This window comes from Sapajus apella, unplaced genomic scaffold (genome assembly GCF_009761245.1).
Source record: "Sapajus apella isolate SASKATOON/1434 unplaced genomic scaffold, GSC_monkey_1.0 scaffold206, whole genome shotgun sequence".
NCBI classification, from domain to species: domain Eukaryota; kingdom Metazoa; phylum Chordata; class Mammalia; order Primates; family Cebidae; genus Sapajus; species Sapajus apella.
Window position 1 is genome coordinate 364,953 of NW_022437146.1, and position 18,729 is coordinate 383,681.

At 39.7% G+C, this 18,729-nt stretch overlaps 1 protein-coding gene across 2 annotated transcripts in view; it reads right to left on the reverse strand.

The window, feature by feature from the left end:
* RNF130 (ring finger protein 130) overlaps nucleotides 1–18,729 on the reverse strand; it is a 173,737-nt gene that overhangs the window by 28,556 nt on the left and 126,452 nt on the right. The window contains exons 7-9 of one of the 2 annotated variants that reach the window (XM_032270236.1): nucleotides 16,788–16,992; nucleotides 13,460–13,553; nucleotides 5,318–5,512 (exon numbers count right to left, since the gene is read on the reverse strand). In XM_032270236.1, the coding sequence (XP_032126127.1) occupies nucleotides 5,497–5,512; nucleotides 13,460–13,553; nucleotides 16,788–16,992 (315 nt within the window). In that variant the 3' untranslated portion in view covers nucleotides 5,318–5,496. Of the gene's footprint in view, nucleotides 1–5,317; nucleotides 5,513–13,459; nucleotides 13,554–16,787; nucleotides 16,993–18,729 lie in introns of those variants that run through there. The other variant, XM_032270237.1, reaches the window with a different exon arrangement.

An 18,729-nucleotide genomic window follows, 5' to 3' on the forward strand; every position in this document is an offset into this window, starting at 1 on the left:
AATTTTTCCACCGTGGAACACTGACAACATTTGTTTGAAGCTGCTGTTTTCCTGGGTGGCTATCCTCAAGCTCTGTGTTTAAACGAACTCTATACTTAATGATATTTTCTGAATCTCATGATTTAAGGTTGACAGGTTGACAGTTGATAGCATCATGCCTATTAACATTTTTTTTCTTGAGATAGAGTCTCGCTCCGTCATCCAGGCTGGAGTGAAGTGGAGCAATCTCAACTCACTGCAACCTCTATCTCCAGGGTTCAAGCTATTGATTTTCCTGCCTCAACCTCCCAAGTAGCTGGAATTACAGGCACCTGCCACCACACCTGGCTAATTTTTGTGTTTTTAGTAGAGATGGGGTTTTGCCATATTGGCCAGGCTGGTATCAAGCCCCTGGGCTCAAGTGATCCAGCTGCCTCAGCCTCCCAAAGTGCTGGGATTACAGGTATGAGCCACCCCACCTGGCCTAAATAACTGCATTTTTATGCTAATTCTATTTCTGGTTGTTAGGAACAAAAATACACATTTAAAGTGCATATGCATGCGCATGTACACACAAAATACATCTTCATGGTTACTGAGACCATGACTAAATTGTGAAAGCTTAATAATGTCTGTTAAATCTCAAAGTCACAAACAGGTTCAAATTTTAATGGCAGAAGACAAATGTTCCCTAAGACTGATGGGAAGTCCCAATCTATTAATTCACTCATTTCACTTCTTAGCTATTGCAAAAATTCTATATCTGGCCTTGAATAGCATCTATTTTTTTAAAGTCTTACTTAATGCTATAACTTGAAATAATGTGAAAATAAAGAACATTAAGTTAGTAGAAAGAGTAACACTGTCCTTAAAAATCCTACATCTCCTGATGTATTTCAGCATCTTCTGATGACTGCTGATGAAGGAAAATAATGAATTGCCATTAAGTAAGGAGAGAAGGAAAGAAAAAGGAAGAACTGTTTTGATTTCCACTGAGATAAAACCAGGTGAGGAGAAACTATACCATGAATTTATGAAATACTACCAGAGGAAAAATCTTTTTACTGAGGAAGATGTCAATACAACAGAGCCCACTCTAGAAAATAAGGCCAAACATGCTCAGCTGACTCTGGCATTTTGAGTTGGCTGGTATATGTATATGCAGTGCAGCTTTAAAACATTATTATGTGCCTAACAACAGAGCCCCAAACTACGCAAAGCAAAAACGGACAGAATAAAAAGTAGAAACAGATAATTCAACAATACTAGAGATAACAGTATAAATCTAGAATAACTTCAGTAACTTCTAGAACTACAGAGGAGAAAAACAAGGAAAGAGAAGATTTGAACAACAAAATTAACCAGTTAGACCTAATAGACATGTGCAGAACAGTCTATCCAACAGTAGCAGAAATGCACATGGAACATTGGAACATTGTGTACATGGAACATTCTTCAGGATAGACCATGTTAGCCTATAAGAGAAGCCTTACTAAATTTAAGATGACTGAAATTATACCAAGTATGTTCTCCAACAAATAACTGAATTTAGAATGAAACTGGAAATCTACAACAGAAGGAAATTGTGAAATTTACAAACACACAGGATTTAAACAACATACTCCTAAATAACTAATGGGCCAAAGAAGAAATAACAGGGAAACCAGAGATGAAGTAAAAATCACAACATACCAAAATTTACAAATGGGTAAAATACAACTCAGAGGAAAATTTATAGCTGTAAACAATTACATTAAATAAAAAAGATCTCAAATCAATAACCTCATCTTCTACCTTAAAAAAATAAACTAAACTTAAACCAAGTAGAAGAAAGAAAATAATAAGGATTTCAGTAAGGCCAGGTGAGGTGGCTCAAGCCTGTATTCCTAGCACTTTGGGAGACTGAGGTAGGAGGATCATTTGAGCCACAGAGTTTAAGGCTACAGTGAGCTGAGATCATGCCACTGCACTCCAGCCTGGGTGACAGAGTGAGAGGTCTCAAAAAAAAAAAAAAAAAAAAAGCAAGAAAAACACAAAACCAAGATTTGAGTAAAAATTAGTGAAATAGAGAATAGAAAAGGGAGAAAAATCAATAAAACAAAAAAAGAATAAATTCCTAGAAAGATAGAAATGACTCAAACTCTACTATAATAGAAAACCTGAACAGGCCTCTAAGTAAGGAGAGAATGAGTTAGTAACTGGAGAGAATGAGTTGGTAATCACAAAACTTCCTACAAAGAAAAATCCAGGACCAGATGGCTTCCACATATCCAAAGAATAATTAACACAATTCTTCTTAAGATCTTCCAAAAAATAGAAGGAAGAACACTTCGTAATTGTTTATATGTTTGGGATTATTACAGTAATCCCAAAGCCGGATAAGGACATGATAAGAATTAATTACATGCCAATATCCCTTATAAATACAGATGCAAAAATCCTCAGCAAAATACTAACAAACTAAATCCAGCAAATATAAAAAAGATTGCACATTATGACCAAGTGAGATTTATCCCAGGATTGGTTAAATGTAAGAAAATCAATGTAATATACCATTCTCATAGGACAGAATAAATAAAGGGCAAACTCACATGATCATCTCAACAGACACAGAAAAAGCTTTTGACAGAATCAAAAACTGTTTCATGATAAAAACACTCAGTAAGCTAGAAATAGAAGGTAACTTTCTCAACTTGAAAAAGGGTATCTAATCTATGAAAGTCTTAATAGCTATGGAAAGTTTTTCCCTACAAGATCACAACACATGAATGTCTGTTTGCACCATTTCTACTCAACAGTCTACTATTTGAGGTTCTATCTAGGAACAATTAAGTATGAAAATAAAATAAATAAGCATCCAGATTGAAAAGAAAGAAGAAAAATGATCTCTATGTGCAGGTGGCATGATCTTGTAGACAGAAAAACCCAAGGAATCCACAAAAAAAGATGAGGATAAATGAGTTCAGCAATGCTGTAGGATAAAAGATCAAAGTACAAAAACTAATTATAGTTCTACAGAAATTAAATATGTGGAATGATATCCCATGCTCATGAGCTGGAAGACAATATTGTTCAGACAGCAACACTACCTAAAATGATCTACATATTCAGTGCATCCCTATACAATCCTAGCTTTTTTGTTTGTTTGTTTAACAGAGATTGAGAAGTTGATCCTGAAATTCATATAGAAATGCAAGAGACCCTGAATAAGGAAAACAAACTTGAAAATGAACAAAGTTGGAGAACTCACACTTCCCACTTTCAAAACATACTATGTAATCAATGGAAGAATTAAGAGTCCGGACATAAACTCATATGTTATACTCAAATGATTTTTGACAAGGGTGCCAAGACCATTTAATGGAGGAAAAGAAGTCTCTTAAACAAATGGCACTGGGAAAACTGAATATTCCACATGTAAAAGAATAAAGGTAAGACCCCTACCTTATACCATATACAATTATTAACTCAAAATTAATCAAAGATCTAAATGTAAGAGCAAAGACTGTCTAGTTCTTAGACGTCTCTGTGACCTTAAATTAGGCAATCCTTTCTTAGACATCTAAAGTACAAGCAACCAAAGGAAAAATAGACACATTCAACATCATCAAAATTTAAAACTTGTGCTTTGAAAGACACTACCAAGAAAGTGAATAAATAGTTTAGAGAATGGGAGAGAATATTTTCAAATCACATATCTGATAAAGGCATAGTATATATAACATATAAAGAACTCTTACAACAAAAAACAGTCCAATTTAAAAATGGGCAAAGCAATGGAATAGACATTTCTCCAAAGAAAACAGAAAATGGCCAAAAAGCACATGAAAAGATGCTTTGCATCTTGTCACTAGGGTAATGCATGTTAAAAACATGAAACAACTCCTTCACACCCACTATGACATCTATAAGAAAAAAGGCAGTCACCAGTGTTATGGAGGTTGTGAAGAAACAGCAACCCTCATACATTCTTGGTGAGAATGCAAAATCGTGCAGCTGCTTTGAAGAACATTTTGGCAGTTTCTCAAGAAGTTAAACACAGTTATAACACAATCCAGCAATTGTACTCCTAGGGATATGCCCCAGAGAGCTGAAAGTACATGCTCATGGCAAAATCTGTACATGAATATTCATAGCAACATTATTCATAACAGCAAAGAGTGAACACAAGTCAAGCGTCCATCAGCAGAATAAAATGTGGTACATCCATACTATGGAGTGTTACTCAGCCACACAAAGAAGTACTGACACATGCTACAACATGTATGAACCGTGAACACATTATGCTAAGTCAAAGAAGCCAGATATAAAAGGCCACATATTATATGGTTCTATTTACATGAAATGCCCAGAAAAGGCGAATCCATAGAAACAATGAATAGATTTCCTGGGCTGGTGGGGGTGAGTAATTACTGTTAATGAGTATAAGGTTTTTTTAGGGGGTGATGAAAATGTTCTGGAATTCTATAGTGGTGATGGTTGCACAACTTTGTGACTATACTAAAAACTACTGAAATATACACTTTAAAAGGGTAATTTTATGGTACGTGAACTATATTTTGATTAAAATAATCCTTTCAGCCCCCTACTGATTTGAGCATGACTACTGGAGTGAACCCCTGTTTTCAAGAGGAATATGTTCTCACCCCGTAGGAAAGCTGAGGTAGAAGATTAAGAATTCACTGCTGAAAACATTTACAAATACTGAAAATCCTTCAAGCACATAATTCAATGTAACAAAATATTTTGAAATTTTCCTCATCAGTAAAGCAAAAATATTTCATTGGTACATGTAAAACTGCTCTCACCCTACTTTTTAGAATTTGCTGCTTTTAAACGAATACAAAGTAGATTAAAAAAAATCTGACATATAATTTATTACTAATTAGTGTGTGGTTCAGAAAATCTCTTTTACACTCACTCCTTCATTCCACAAATATTTATTGAGCACTTACTATGTGCAAAAGCACTCTGCTTGGTGCAGGGCACAGTGGAGAGAAAATGTTACAAGTCCCTGCTGCTGGGGGTGCTGAAGCTTTGGTGGAGGCTGACCAACCACAAAGGAAGTAGAAATTATCAGACTGAATGTCCACCTTGAAGAATGAGTAAATCAATTGACTGCCCTAAGTGGTAACACCAGCAGGATGTCCCCACTCTTGTGCCCTAAGAAGGCAGGAGACAATGTGAAGACATCAATAGTATGTGTCAATCCCTGTTCCTTTCACGGGAGCCAAGAGCACATTCTGTCTCTGAAACACAAACAAATGCAATCTGGGTACGCAATCCCCAAACCAGCCCTCAAAACACAGGTCTGGTTAATAATACTCAACAACAAAGTCTTTTTATTTTATTATTTATTTCTTTTAATACAAAGCTTTGGCATTAGCAATTTTATGAAAAAATAAAATGTACTAAAAATAAATGCTTGTGTGGCATGATTGGTAAATGATGCACAAAAATAGGTTCTTTTTTCCTTCAAGGCAATCAGTCAGAAAGCAGTTTTTTTTTTTTTCTTCTTCAAAACCATTCTACCCTATGGAATAAAAGGAAAAAGAGGTCATAAATTAGATAAAGAGTAGTCAAATGTTTAAAATAACAGAGAAGTGACCCTAACTGGAGGGTGGCCTGGGCTGTCCCCAGCTATTTCCCAACTACCTTGGTAAGGCCAGGAAGCCATTAAGTGTTTTCCCAAAATCAGCAATTTCAGATCTGCAGTTGAGGGGCTCATCCGTCTTAGAGATGCTTTAATACTCCCCAAAGGATGAAGGAAAAAGGTCAGGACCGTGGCGTGTTGTTTAAATACACAGGGACGATTATCATACAACATTTCCTGGTTTAAACACATGTTCTCAATGCTGAGGGTACTGAAATCTATAGCTGTTGTCTTTAAAAAATGCTCCTCTTAGCCCTCAAACAAGAATGTCCTCACTTATTTTGAAGTGACAAGGATGTATGGCTCTCTCACAGGAATCCTCCAGACTTTGGGTGTGTGTGTTTCTGCCCTTGTATCAGGTGTAAAAAGAGCCTATGACCTTCTGACAAGTCCCTGTGCTGGCCCAGCTCCTGATGCCCTGTGTTGCGGGGCCGCCCTGGCTTTCTGATGTCTTGGACTTCTGCTCATTTCCAGGGTTCCCACATCAAGCTGTTAACGTTGATCTCTTCCTTTCAGCTGAGCTTCAGCTCTTTGCTTCAAACCACATAAGCTTTGGTTATCATACAACTCTCCAGCAACTCTTGATTTCAGCTCCTGCTCACCACCCTGGCTTCCTCCTTCAACTCCCAGTTTTTACCTATCTATCTTCCCACCTCCATGCTCTACCACATTAAGCAACTTTGCAGCCACTAGGAATATCTCTCTTCTGAAAAGCCTGAGAACACATTACCAGCTGTTTACAAGAATGAAGTCCAAATTCTGTCTCCTGCCTACTGCCATCACAACCTACAATAGACACTCTAAACCACTCTAAGCAACTCCCCAGTCTTGCTCTGTGCGGTCCTTACTGTGTGACCTAGTTATGCCCAGGCTAAGTCACTCCTCCATGCAGCCTTTTTAGCTCCCCCAAAGGTAAAGCAGCAGCTCTGCGGGCACGACCCAAAAGGGCCTTTGCACACTCCCTCACTCTCCAGCTATGTCAGCACGCATATGAGGGTACAGCCCTGAGCTCCGCGGGCAGGATGGGTCTCCGCTAGTTTCAACACTGTGACCCCAGTGCTTAGCACAAGGCCAGGAGCCTACTTGGGAAATGGCATCTCAATGAATGAGAGGGCATTGTCAACTTTTTTGAAAAAGCTCTGGTATAAAGGATATTCACAACTTCGCATAAAGCTCTGTGCTTTATTATTTCTTATAGTTCCTATTTAAAATAACACATTTTCTAATATTTCCTCAGAAAAACTGAATATTAGATATAAAGACTTTTTAGGGGTAATCAAGTTCTTAAATCTACTTTATCTTGTTGCCCCTTAAAGGCTGGGCACAGTGATTCACACCTATAATCCCAGCACTTGGGGAGGCTAAGGTGGGTGGATCACCTGAGGTCAGGAGTTTGAGATCAGCCTGACCAACACAGTAAAGCCCTGTCTTTACCAAAAATACAAAATTAGCCAGGTGTGGTGGCAAGCACCTGTAGTTCCAGCTACTCGGGAAGCAGACAGAAGAATTGCTTGAACCTGGGAGGCGGAAGTTGCAGTGCACCAAGATCACTGCACTCCAGCCTGGGTGACAGAGCGAGACTCTGTCCAAAAAGGGGAGGGGAGGGGAGCAAGCAAGCAAGCAAAATAATAACCACCGTCAAAGAGGACAGAGAAGTCCAATGCAAGTTCTTACTGCCTTTAATACTCTTGTTGTACCTGCATTTTTAGAAAACCAAATTTGTCTTCTTCAACCACATTATTTGGCACTATCCTCTCTGAAGTAGTGAAATGCAAGCAGTTTAAAGGAAAAGGTTGGAACCAGAGGTACTGGGTTTGAATTCCAGTGTCCTTCTTCCTATGGCATCCCTCTGGAGTCACTCAATCCCTCTAAACTCAAATTTATTCTTTTGTGTATATGTACTTCACACTCAGATTGGCTCAAAGGAGAATAAATGCTAAGAGAAAGAAGAGGATTCATTATCCAGCAATACACCTCAAACAGAAGTTAATTTTAAATCTTTTCTGGAATTGTTACAAGAAAGGTTGTGTGAGCAAAAGATTATCAGGTTGAGAACTAAAAATTCAAAAATTTTTTAGACAAGCATTTCTCAAACTAAAGTATACAACCTATTAATGGTTTATAAAATCAATTTAGGAGTTAACAACTAGTATTTGTAAGGCTGGTTGCCTCGCCGGGAGTTCGGACACGCCCATCTCCCTCCCCGCTTGAAAATTACATTATCAGAATATGCCCATCATCTAGCTCTGCCTTGGAAATCCCCTCTGCACTCGGCACCTAGCCCGCCTTGGAAATCCCCTCTGCACTCGGCACCTAACCCCACCCTTGGAAATCCCCTCTGCACTCAGCACTTAGCCCGCTCACCGGAAATCCCACCTACCTACCAATAGCAGCTCACCCCGTCCACATCCTGTTTCTCCAAATCCAATCAAACGCCTTCACTTCCTATAAAACCCCACTCATGAGAGGAGTTGAGCGCAAATTCCCTGGCCCTTCTCCCCGGGACCACAGATCCTCGCCCAGGAGCTGAATAAATTGGCATGTAATTTTCTTATGCTGCTCAGCTTCCTCGTTTTTAACTCGGCAATAAACCTACAGAGAATAAACTTTACAGTATTAACAAGGCAGGATTGACTACATCAGAGAATACTGCATGTAGTCAGGGAAGCGTGTGTGAAATTTGTTTCAGTCATATATGGGAGTACTGGGTCACAATGCAAAAATGTATCTCTTACAACAAGAGATGGTTTTTAAAAAGTTTGAAAAACACTGCTTTTGATATTTAAGGTTCTAAAATAGGTAGCTGAAAGAGAACCCAACACCTCTCCTCAGCCTCTGACCCCTCTTAAGAACAATTCAAGAGGGACCCTTAGCATAGGACGAGTCTTAGAGCCTTCCACCTGATGTGAGGTATGCCTATGAACAGCTCTATCCTGTAGCTTCTGTCTGAAGAATCAGGTCCTGGTGTAGGCTCACTAGCTTTCAAAGTGTCCTGTGCTTTGGATGGACAATTCTGACTAACACAAAGTTCTTTCTTTCTTTCTTTTTTGAGATGGCGTTTCACTCTCGTCACCCAGGCTGGAGTGCAATGGTGGGATGTTGGCTCACTGTAACCTCTGCCTCCCGGGTTCAAGTGATTCTCCTGTCTCAGCCTTCTGAGTAGCTGGGATTATAGGTACCTGCCACCATGCCTGGCTAATTTTCTTATTTTTAGTAGAGATAGGGTTTCACCATATTGGCCAGGCTGGTCTCGAACTCCTGACCTCAGGTGATCTGCCCGCCTTGGCCTCCCAAAGGGCTGGGATTACAGGTGTGAGCCACCATGCCTGGCCACAGAGTTCTTTCTTATATCAAGTGGAAATCTACCTTCCTGTAGGTATCTCCAGAGCTCCAGAAATACAGAGTAAGCATCACTGTGCATGCACTGGTTAGTCAACATGAAGCTATTTTGAGTGCTAAACCAGGCAATATGGGTAAAAGAGACCAGTACAGGCCTAAGATCTTGGTAGGAATTCAATAAACAGTAGTTATTCTCATCTTTAAGAGTCCTTCAAACACCTGGAACCATCTCTCTTCTTGCCTGGTTCCCTCTCTTCCAAACCAAGCATCCCCAAGACATCAAATAAATTTTCAGACCTTTTTATGTTGAGTATTCTAGTTTCTCAATATTCTTCTTAAAAAAGAGTACTGAGCGAAATAATTCAGAAATACTGAGAACAAAATAGAAATATCAGCTCTTTTTATATAAATAAAGGAGTTTATATATATAAATTTCTACTACTACACTAAGAGGAGGGAGCTCACCAGGAGCTTCCTGGTGACCTGCTACAAGAAGCCAGGGATTCCTGATCTCGGGTTATGCCACTGGAACATTTGCTCTAGTTATTTTTTATCACATTTACCACTTCAGATTCACTTCCTCATGCCAAGATTGTTTTGAATCTTTTTTTTTTTTTTAATTGAAAGAGGATCTCAATGAAACTCCTGATCTTCCTTTTCTTTCTTTTTTTTTTTTGAGACAGAGTCTTGCTTCGTCACCAGGCGCCAGGCTGGAGTGCAGTGGCGCGATCTTGGCTCACGACAACCTCCGCCTCCTGGGTTCAAGCAATTCTCCTGCCTCAGCCTCCCGAGTAGCTGGGACTACAGGCATGCGCCACCACGCCCAGCTAATTTTTGTATTTTTAGTAGAGACAGGGTTTCACCACGTTGGCCAGGATGGTCTTGATCTCTTGACCTCATGATCCGCCCGCCTCGGCCTCCCAAAGTGCTGGGATTACAAGGTGTCAGCCACCGTGCCTGGCCCGATTGTTTTGAATCTTGAATGATGAGCTACCCTTCTCTGCAAATCTTAGAACATGATTTCTATGAATCAGAATCTAGGAACCAGAAAAGGGCTCTAGGCAATACCTAGTCATACCTCTCATTAAACATAAAATCTCTACTATATATTTGTATATGTTCCTCAAATAAATAAAAATATTTATTTTTCTTATTTTGAGGGAAAACTAGAGTGACACAAATATCAGTTGGCAAATGTTTACATTTCACAGAGTTTATATGAATAACCAAGTAGAGTAAAAGGCCTCTTTTGGGAATTGAAATTCAATAGCCTTGCTTATCCAGGTACTAAGAAACAGAGGTATGAGAAGCCAATATGTAAATATATTTAGCTTGTATTTATTTGCTTCTTTGACTAACATCCTGTTTACATTTGCAAAGTTTCAAAATCTACCAGCTTTGTTTGCAGTGGTAAAAAAAATTTTCATGCGTAATTAGTCATAGTACTCAAACAGTATTTCATCCTAATAGAAGGGTAGTGACTCTAAACACATGGGCTTTTTGATGGACTTCTGATTGAAGCCAACAGCATCAAGCCCTTGGTAAATGCACCAAGCATGGTGAGGGAGGGATGGGGTTTTGCACCGCTTGTGGGGCTCCTCCCTGTGTAGTCAGCAACCCACCCATGGCAGGGGACCCTGGACTACCTGGGTCCCACAGGCTACCCTTACATCTTGCCCACAGGGTTTCAACGGTGAGTAGACAGGGTGTCAAGGACTTGCTGAAATTGTAATATACAAGAACATTGACTAGTAACACTGCCAGATAAGTAAACCATTCTAATAGGTATATGCATAGAGGTGAAGTTTATTATCAATTTTTAGACAGCCATTAAAACGCCAAAAGATGCAATCTGTTGATATATGACCATCTTACAAATGGATGAGGTTACTCAGAAAATTAAGCCAGGGCAATTAAGGTGAAAAACAAAATCTTATTTTGGCTGTAAGTTTCTTGGTAGATAAAGGTAAAAACACAAATAAAATCGATGTTGAAAAATTCATTAATAAAGAATAATTACAAATTTATTTGTTAAAATAAACTTTTCTCTGGAATAAAATCACTAGGAATTTTTCATCGACATTTTTGAGAAAGAGACATTGGGTAAGAGTACTGTTATCTTTCCTATCATCTGCCACAGTAAAAACTGCCATTAAAAAGATTAAGTAACTCATGCTTATTGTTAAAAAAAAAAAACAAAAAAACCAACACATAAAAGCACAAATTGAAGAAGACATTGCCCCAAATTCTAACGTAAGATAATCACCATTCATATTCTGGTGACCATCCTTGCATGTATACACATGTGTGCATCCACAACACGCACACACACACACACTCTCTCCATTTCTCTCTCTAAATGGGATCATGAATATTGTCCTTCGGTGGTTTTGCCTGAAGGCACAGAAATAATAATCGAACAAACAACAGTGAAATCAACCCTCTAAAACTGCTAATGGGAAGAGGGCTGGACTAAGACATGGATCTATGATCCATGACTTAGATTCTGAGTCATGCAGGCATTTAGGCATGGAACTGAAATATTATAGTCCAGACACTATGATTTCTAATAGGTAACATGTCTACTAAGCACTCTCTAAAATATCTGATGCATGAACTGAACATCAGACAGATTCTGAGTGGCAGTCAGGTGACTGTTAAATTACTCAATAATTCTTGAAAAGTACCTAGTGTCATTATTTGCTTGTATTGGTTATCACTCATTTGTGAACTTTTTAAGAAGTAGGTCTATATTACTATCTTGCCTGATGGGTTAGCACAGGAGTAAGCAACAGTTGTGGGTGAAGTAAGTGTTTCCCTCTAAATTGAGGTTTCAATCATAGCTACTCACAGAGCTACTACAGTTCTGTGTCCTATTTCATGGAAAAATTTACTTCCCAAACAATAAAGGCAGGTGTTCATCTTACTAACAGACCTTCAACAGCACTGCAATGGCATTGGCTTGGCTAACATTTATTGAGCACTTCTTAAGTACCAGGCACTGTGCTAAGCATTTTATATGCTGACTCTCATAACAACCCTGCGATGTGGTCCTATCATTATCTCTGTTTGTGAATGACTAAAAGGAGCTTCAAATAAATATAACTGCCCAGGTGTTACAACTAAAAAAATGGAGGAACTGAGAGTGAAATCCAGGTGTGTATGACCCTAGAGTGTAAGGAATTAGGTGTGCCATGCTGATGGAAAACTGAATGGGTGGTCAACAGCAGCAGCTAGTGGTGCACTGCTAGATGAGGCACAGTGCTCCTCTGATAGCTGGGGAATGCCACCCAACCCTGACATCTGTGACCCCAACTTGTATGGGCTCACAGATGCCAAAGGGCACTTCTTGCAATTATCTAGCTCACAGATTAGATCTAATAACATATGTCACTGCAAGTGGAGGCCACTTGCCCATTGTTTCTATAGTTGGACAATGGGCAGTCAATTAAATCAACTGCATGAGGTAGTTTGATTATTACTCATCAATTAAAGTATCAGGACATAATTGAATATGGAGACCACGTGAATTCCACCCATACCAATTTAGGTTCAAATGTGGGCAGTGTCCCAGGGTTGCTTTCATCTCTAATTAAGTTTTCATGAATATTGGTAAAAGAAAGGACTGAATGACATCCTACAGCAAATATCCAAAATTTAGAACAAAATAAAACAAAGCAAAAATCAAAAACCTTTTCTACACCTTATCCCTGTGAAAAGCTACTCTTGGAACAGCACTGGATCAAAATGGACCATAACAGTTATCTAGTCCAATCTTCCATCCTCTGAAAACACCTCACTACAGCACCTCTGAGAAGTGACATCCAGCCTCTGCCTGCATTCCGAGTCCTGGGCAAGCCCTACAGCAAACCATCCCACCACGAAGCAACCTCATTGACAGATGGCCTTCTTTTTACTGAGGTAAAACCTGAAGTCATGGAGCCTGCTCTTTGGTTGTCATTTTGCCCATGGAGATAGTGCTTAGACTTATTTTCTCTTCCTCCTGACAGTCGTCCTAATATCCAGAAACAGCGGGTCTTTTTAATTGCTTCTTTTCTGCAGGCCAAGCATCAAAGGTACTGGTCCTGACCATAGACATGGGTGCCAGGGCTTCCCCAGAAGCCAGACGTGCAAGGTCCAGATAAGTGTGATGAACACAAGTAAAGTGACAGCCTTTTACACTCTAAGGCTATACTTGTTCTTTTGGCATTTGCATTACACTGCTGATTCATTCCAAGCATGTGGCTAATGAAAACCTCTGGATCTTTTCTCAAATGAGCTGTTATTGTTGAATAAGGTGAACTCCCAATCTGTGTTACTGACTAAAAATGTATGTTGATGAAATAAAGTATTTTGCTAGATATGATCCCATCAGGATCGGTATGAAACTGGTGGAAAGCCAATTCTCACCACCTTCATGAAAATTACTCCATGTGTTTTCTTAGGATCATCTGGCACATGCAATCCAAAAAACAATTTGTTACTTACTCATTAGCATTCAAGCTAGCTGTGGCTCTGATGATCATGTAGCAGAGTGTGAGGGCACTGAGGAGGCCAAAACTGGCAATAATAAACCATTCTTCTGTTGACAAAGGAAAGGGAGGAAATCACTCTGGGGAGAAGGTTTAAGTCAAATCGACGCCAACATTTCCCTCAAATGCAACGAAGCAGACGTCAACGGAGGTGTAAGCCAAGATTGGCCCAAGGAAGTGAAGCAGGAGGTTTGCCAGACAGCTACTAACTGGAGAAGGTTAGTGGAAGTACTGGTGAAAGCTGCAAGGGAGAAAGGAAAGCATGGCCCAACCATTTCTTCCATTTTAGGTCCTGAGGTCTGTGAGGAGTGTGGCCACCAAAAAGGATGTGGTGAAAACAGGTATATAAAATTGCACATGGACATAGATGTTTTCATTGTTAATTTAAATGACAGCAAAGTAGACTAAGCACACTTATAACCTTCTTTCCTTCTTCCTTCTGTCATTTCTGCATGGCTTTCATTGTTAGTCAAAGGCTCAGGAGCACGGAGCAGCGGTTCTCCAGGTCCTGTGGGTGCTCCCAGCAGTCTACAAGCTGGCCTCCCACGGCATCCATGGCTACATTCTTCTCTCTTATGCATGGGCTTACTTAGGATATTTATATAAAAAAGGACACCTCACTGGTGTCTCAAGAAAATAGAAACTACTCTTCCTGGCACCATTGCCAAGGAGCAGCACTGGTTCAGGCTGTGACAAGCAAAGTAGGAAGGGCAAGCAACAGACCAGGTACTTGGCCACCAAGGAGCTGAAAACCTCTGGTACTTAAAACTCTAAGGGTTTTTATCTAGCCTGTCTCTCTTTCTCCCTTTATCCAGATATGTTCCCTTACCTTTTCAGAGCCTATTTTGTCAAGGTGACATTTTAAAAACTGTGTTTATTGAGAACCTTGAAAACAACCCAAGAACCAAACTGACTTGCTAAAAAGCCTTAACTAGAAAATATTTCTTAGAGTATACACTGACTAGGGTTGTTTTCACAAAATGTTAAACAATAAAATTATCTGTATCTCTGCAAGAAGGCAGAGAGAACTGTTTACACATGGACTGCCAAATGTTTTATGCACACGTTGTATATAATGTATGGTTTTCAATCTGGGTTCCACAAATTCTAACCCTGCATGCAAAATTGTGTGTGCATAGGCATTTTTCTAGAAAAACATACTTTCATTAGATTTTAAAGGTGGTGACTTTCAAAAGGTCAAGAAGTACTGCTCCTGGGGACTTCTGGGCTCGGAATGTGTTCTATAAGCATTTCTCTGCCCACCTTAACTTATGTTACTAAAATGCTTAGTAAACCTCTTCTTTTTAGACATCAGTGCAGTCACTGACTCTTGAATTACAAACTTCCTCATTAGTAGATTGAAGCTTTTTATTTTATCAACATGAACATTCAGGAACACATAAAACCCACCATTTTTACCTGCAATGTTTTAACTTAGGGAAAATGTACATGGCATTTTAAAAAAATCAAGAGTTGAATGTCATCAACCTCAAGGAACTTAACATAGTATCTTCTTTTTTCTTCTTGGAGACTTTATACATAATACCTGGTAGAACTTTGTCACATCTGTGTTTCCAAATTCTGAGTATACCATCCCATATTTGCATGTCTGTGTGTGTATGTGATTTCAGTTTTAAAAACTAGTAACAAAAGGAAGTAAACATCATCATAAAACACCCAATATGCTGGTGGCATTTCCACAGTGCCCCCTGCAGCAGGCCTGGCTACCTTCGCCCCCAGTGCCTACTTAGCACAGTGCCTTGCACACAGTGGGTACCAGTTGGATGCATTGTAATTGCTATGGTGCTACAGGGCTTTGGAGGGAAAGCAGAGGTAGCTGTGGTTTAGTTCAATCACATGAATTTTATTTATTAACATCATATGTAAATTCTACTAAAGTTGATTAATTTGGTAGATGAGGTAATCTTTTTATCATCAAAGCATAAGATTTTGAAAGGACATTTCTATATAAAATATAATGGGATCAGTACTTAATGTAGTTAAGTAGTAGGTGCTCAATAAATGTCTGATCAATGAAGGACCTAAAAAACTCACTAATAAACCAACAACTTTTGTGTCCTTTATTACTACTCAATCAAGTTTTAAAACTGTAGACCATAAAACCTAAACGCCAAAGTAAGAAAACCATGAGATGCTATTAAAATGAATCATTGAGAGATGATGAGAAATGAGCCAAACTACACTCAAAGCATAGTTTCCCGTACTGCATAACTGAATGAAAGCTGAGTTTAGACAGACAGAATAAAACCTGGGGAATCATTTTCTAATAATACTGTCTGGTTGGTTAAAAACATAAACACTTTGATTGAACAGACCACACAAGTCTTAATATGTGAAGAAGAAAACATTTTGTAACAGTGTCATCCATTTCACTGACTCCCAGAGTGGAGTGGGGTCCCACAAACCTCAGGGGCATGAAGCTCTAGGCAAGCAGCAGTAGGTACTGGAAAAGGTGATAGCAGAGCAGCAACAAAGAAGATGGGTGAAAGGCTGTTAGATGAAAATAACATGTAAAGAATGGAACTGAAGAGAAGAGCTGGCTTGTTGAGGGGTGAATGTCTATGATGGCCACATTCACGCTGTCAACTCACTCACACCGGCTTTAGGCACTTCCATCAAAATACTCAGCATTTCCTTCCTGCTTTTCAACAGTGCAAACATAAAGTCGTTCATAACTAGCTCACAGTATTTTTCTCCAGGTAGATTGTCCTTTGGCTTTTCTCCGACCTTGTGTACAATTATACCAAACAGTTAAGAGCCAAGAGACCGAACTTCCATAAAAAGTGTAAAGTGTGCAACAGGCTATGTTCTGTGAACTGTGAACTTTTAGGTTCAAATTCTAGATAAGTTTCCCACTAAGTAGCCTGTAGTCTGGGAGGTGGAAAGCACCAGTGCTCACGGCATACAACACACCAGCAATGCTACTGGGGGCCTGTGCCACTTGCCATCATCTCCCTTCAAATGCCTGTTTGCAACACAATGATTTCAAAACAAGGTTTATAAAACAGCGACTAAGACAGACCTCTGAACAGCTACTCATCAAATGCAGCTATTCCTATTAATCATATCCAAACAAACACAGAAGCTACTTATCATAAATAAAGTTTCATTCTTCCAAATACCTGTTTTAACAGAAATACACATCACTTTCTTGGTTACAGTCTGTGTTGCAGGCCGAGGCGAGTGCCTTGATTCTCCTGATGGTCCTGAATGCCCACACAGGCAGCCATGTGCCCTGTGCCTGAGCGGAGGCCCCCACTTACTTGTTACTGCAATGTTGATTTCTCCTGTTCTCGGAGTGAGCTCCCCATCCTGAGGAAGAGGTGATATCCCCGAAGTTCGAAGTGGCTCAAGGCTGAGGGAGTTGTCGCCGGCAAGGTCGCCGAGGGCTGATCTTCGATTAACAGCTTGGGTTCTGGTGAGTCTTTCCATATCGAATGCTACGTTATCAGTACACGGCAAATTCGGCTGCAAAATATTTCCAGGTTAAAAATAATTGTTAGGAAAACAAATAATTTTGTAAGATTCTAAAGTTTAACGGCCTGTTGCAAAGACCTCACCAAGTTCTTTCCCTGTGATCTGCTCTCATTTACCTGCCCACCTACCTACTCTTTCTCTTCTCACCCTAAGAGTTCTTCTTCAAAAGGCACAGAGATCTCTTCTCACAAATGGTACAAAGGAAAACCAAAATTCACTGCAGATCAGAGAAAACTGGTCATGGCACACAGGGAATCATAATCATTAACATAAAGATAGCAAACATACAGTTTAAAGAGTAAACTATTACTTTGCTTAATGGTAAATGTCCATGTTGAAGAATCTCAGGTAATAGAAAACACCTCTTTCATCCTACTAACTTATCTGAAAGCCCCATTTATCTGACAGTCAGTTTTAAGTATCTTCTAACTTTAAACACAAGTAAAACATAAAGCCAAGAGTAGGTCAAAGTTGAAAAGGCTTTTGAACTATAAGAAAATGATAGTTCAAAACCTAAGCACCTAATCCTGAGGGAGAGGTACAGAGATGCTTGCGGCCAAAGTCAACCAATTAAAAAGTGAGTACCAAAAGTCTTCCATTTTAACAATGTGAATATTTGGTTTACCTAGCAACCTTTGGTTTTCCCAGCATGTAGCAGCAGGCAGCACATGAGAAGCAGAGCTGGGAAGGGTGGCTGTGAGAAGTTTATATGTTTATAGAGAGAAGTTTCAGCCAACTAAACTTGGAACAATGGCTTCCTGGGCAAATGAACTATTTCAGGTCATCTCAAAGCCTTATTTAAAAATCACAGAACAGTGTACTACGTGATGCTTAGATTCACGCTCAGTTAGAAGAGGTTTTCTTACGTTCATCACATTTAAGGATCCACAGTAGCCTGCAATACATATTAGAAGGGCTTTTATTATAAACAGAGGAGGAAAGTATTAGCACTTAATATACTTACCAAACAAACAAAAAAACTCAAGAAGGCTAGAGGTAACAACAGAGGGTAAGTTAATGGTTTTGGTGTTTCTGCACTGTTGGCCAGGCACGGTGTCTCATGTCTGTAATCCTGGCACTTATGGAGGCCGAGATGGGCAGATCACTTGAGATTAGGAGTTTGAGACCAGCCTGGCCAACATGAGAAAAAACAGTCTCTATTAAAAACACAAAAATTAGTGACTGGGCATGGTGGCTCACACCTGTAATCCCAACACTTTGGAAGGCCGAGGCTGGTGGATCACAAGGTCTGGAGATTGAGACCACCCTGACCAACATGGTGAAAACTCCATCTTTCTAAAATACAAAAAATTAGCCGGGTGTGGTGATGTGTGCCTGTAGTCCCAGCTACTTGAGAGGCTGAGGCAGGGAAGGTGCTTGAACCTGGGAGATGAAAGTTGCAGTGAGCTGAGATGGCACCACTGCACTCCAGCCTAGAGACAGAGTGAGACTCCATCTCAAAAATTAAAAAAAAAAAAAGTTAGCTAGGCGTGGTGGCAAGTGCCTGTAATCCTAGCTACTTGGGAGGCTGAGGCATGAGAACTGCTTGAACCTGAAAGGTGGAGGTTGCAGTGAGCCGAGATGGTGCCACTGCACTCTAGCCTGGGAGACAGAGCGAGACTCCATCTCAAAAAAAAAAAAAAAAAAAAAAAAAAAAAAAAAAAAAAAGTTTCTACACTGTCCTAGGCCTCACAGCAGATGCTCTATGTTAAACCAGATGAAATGGGG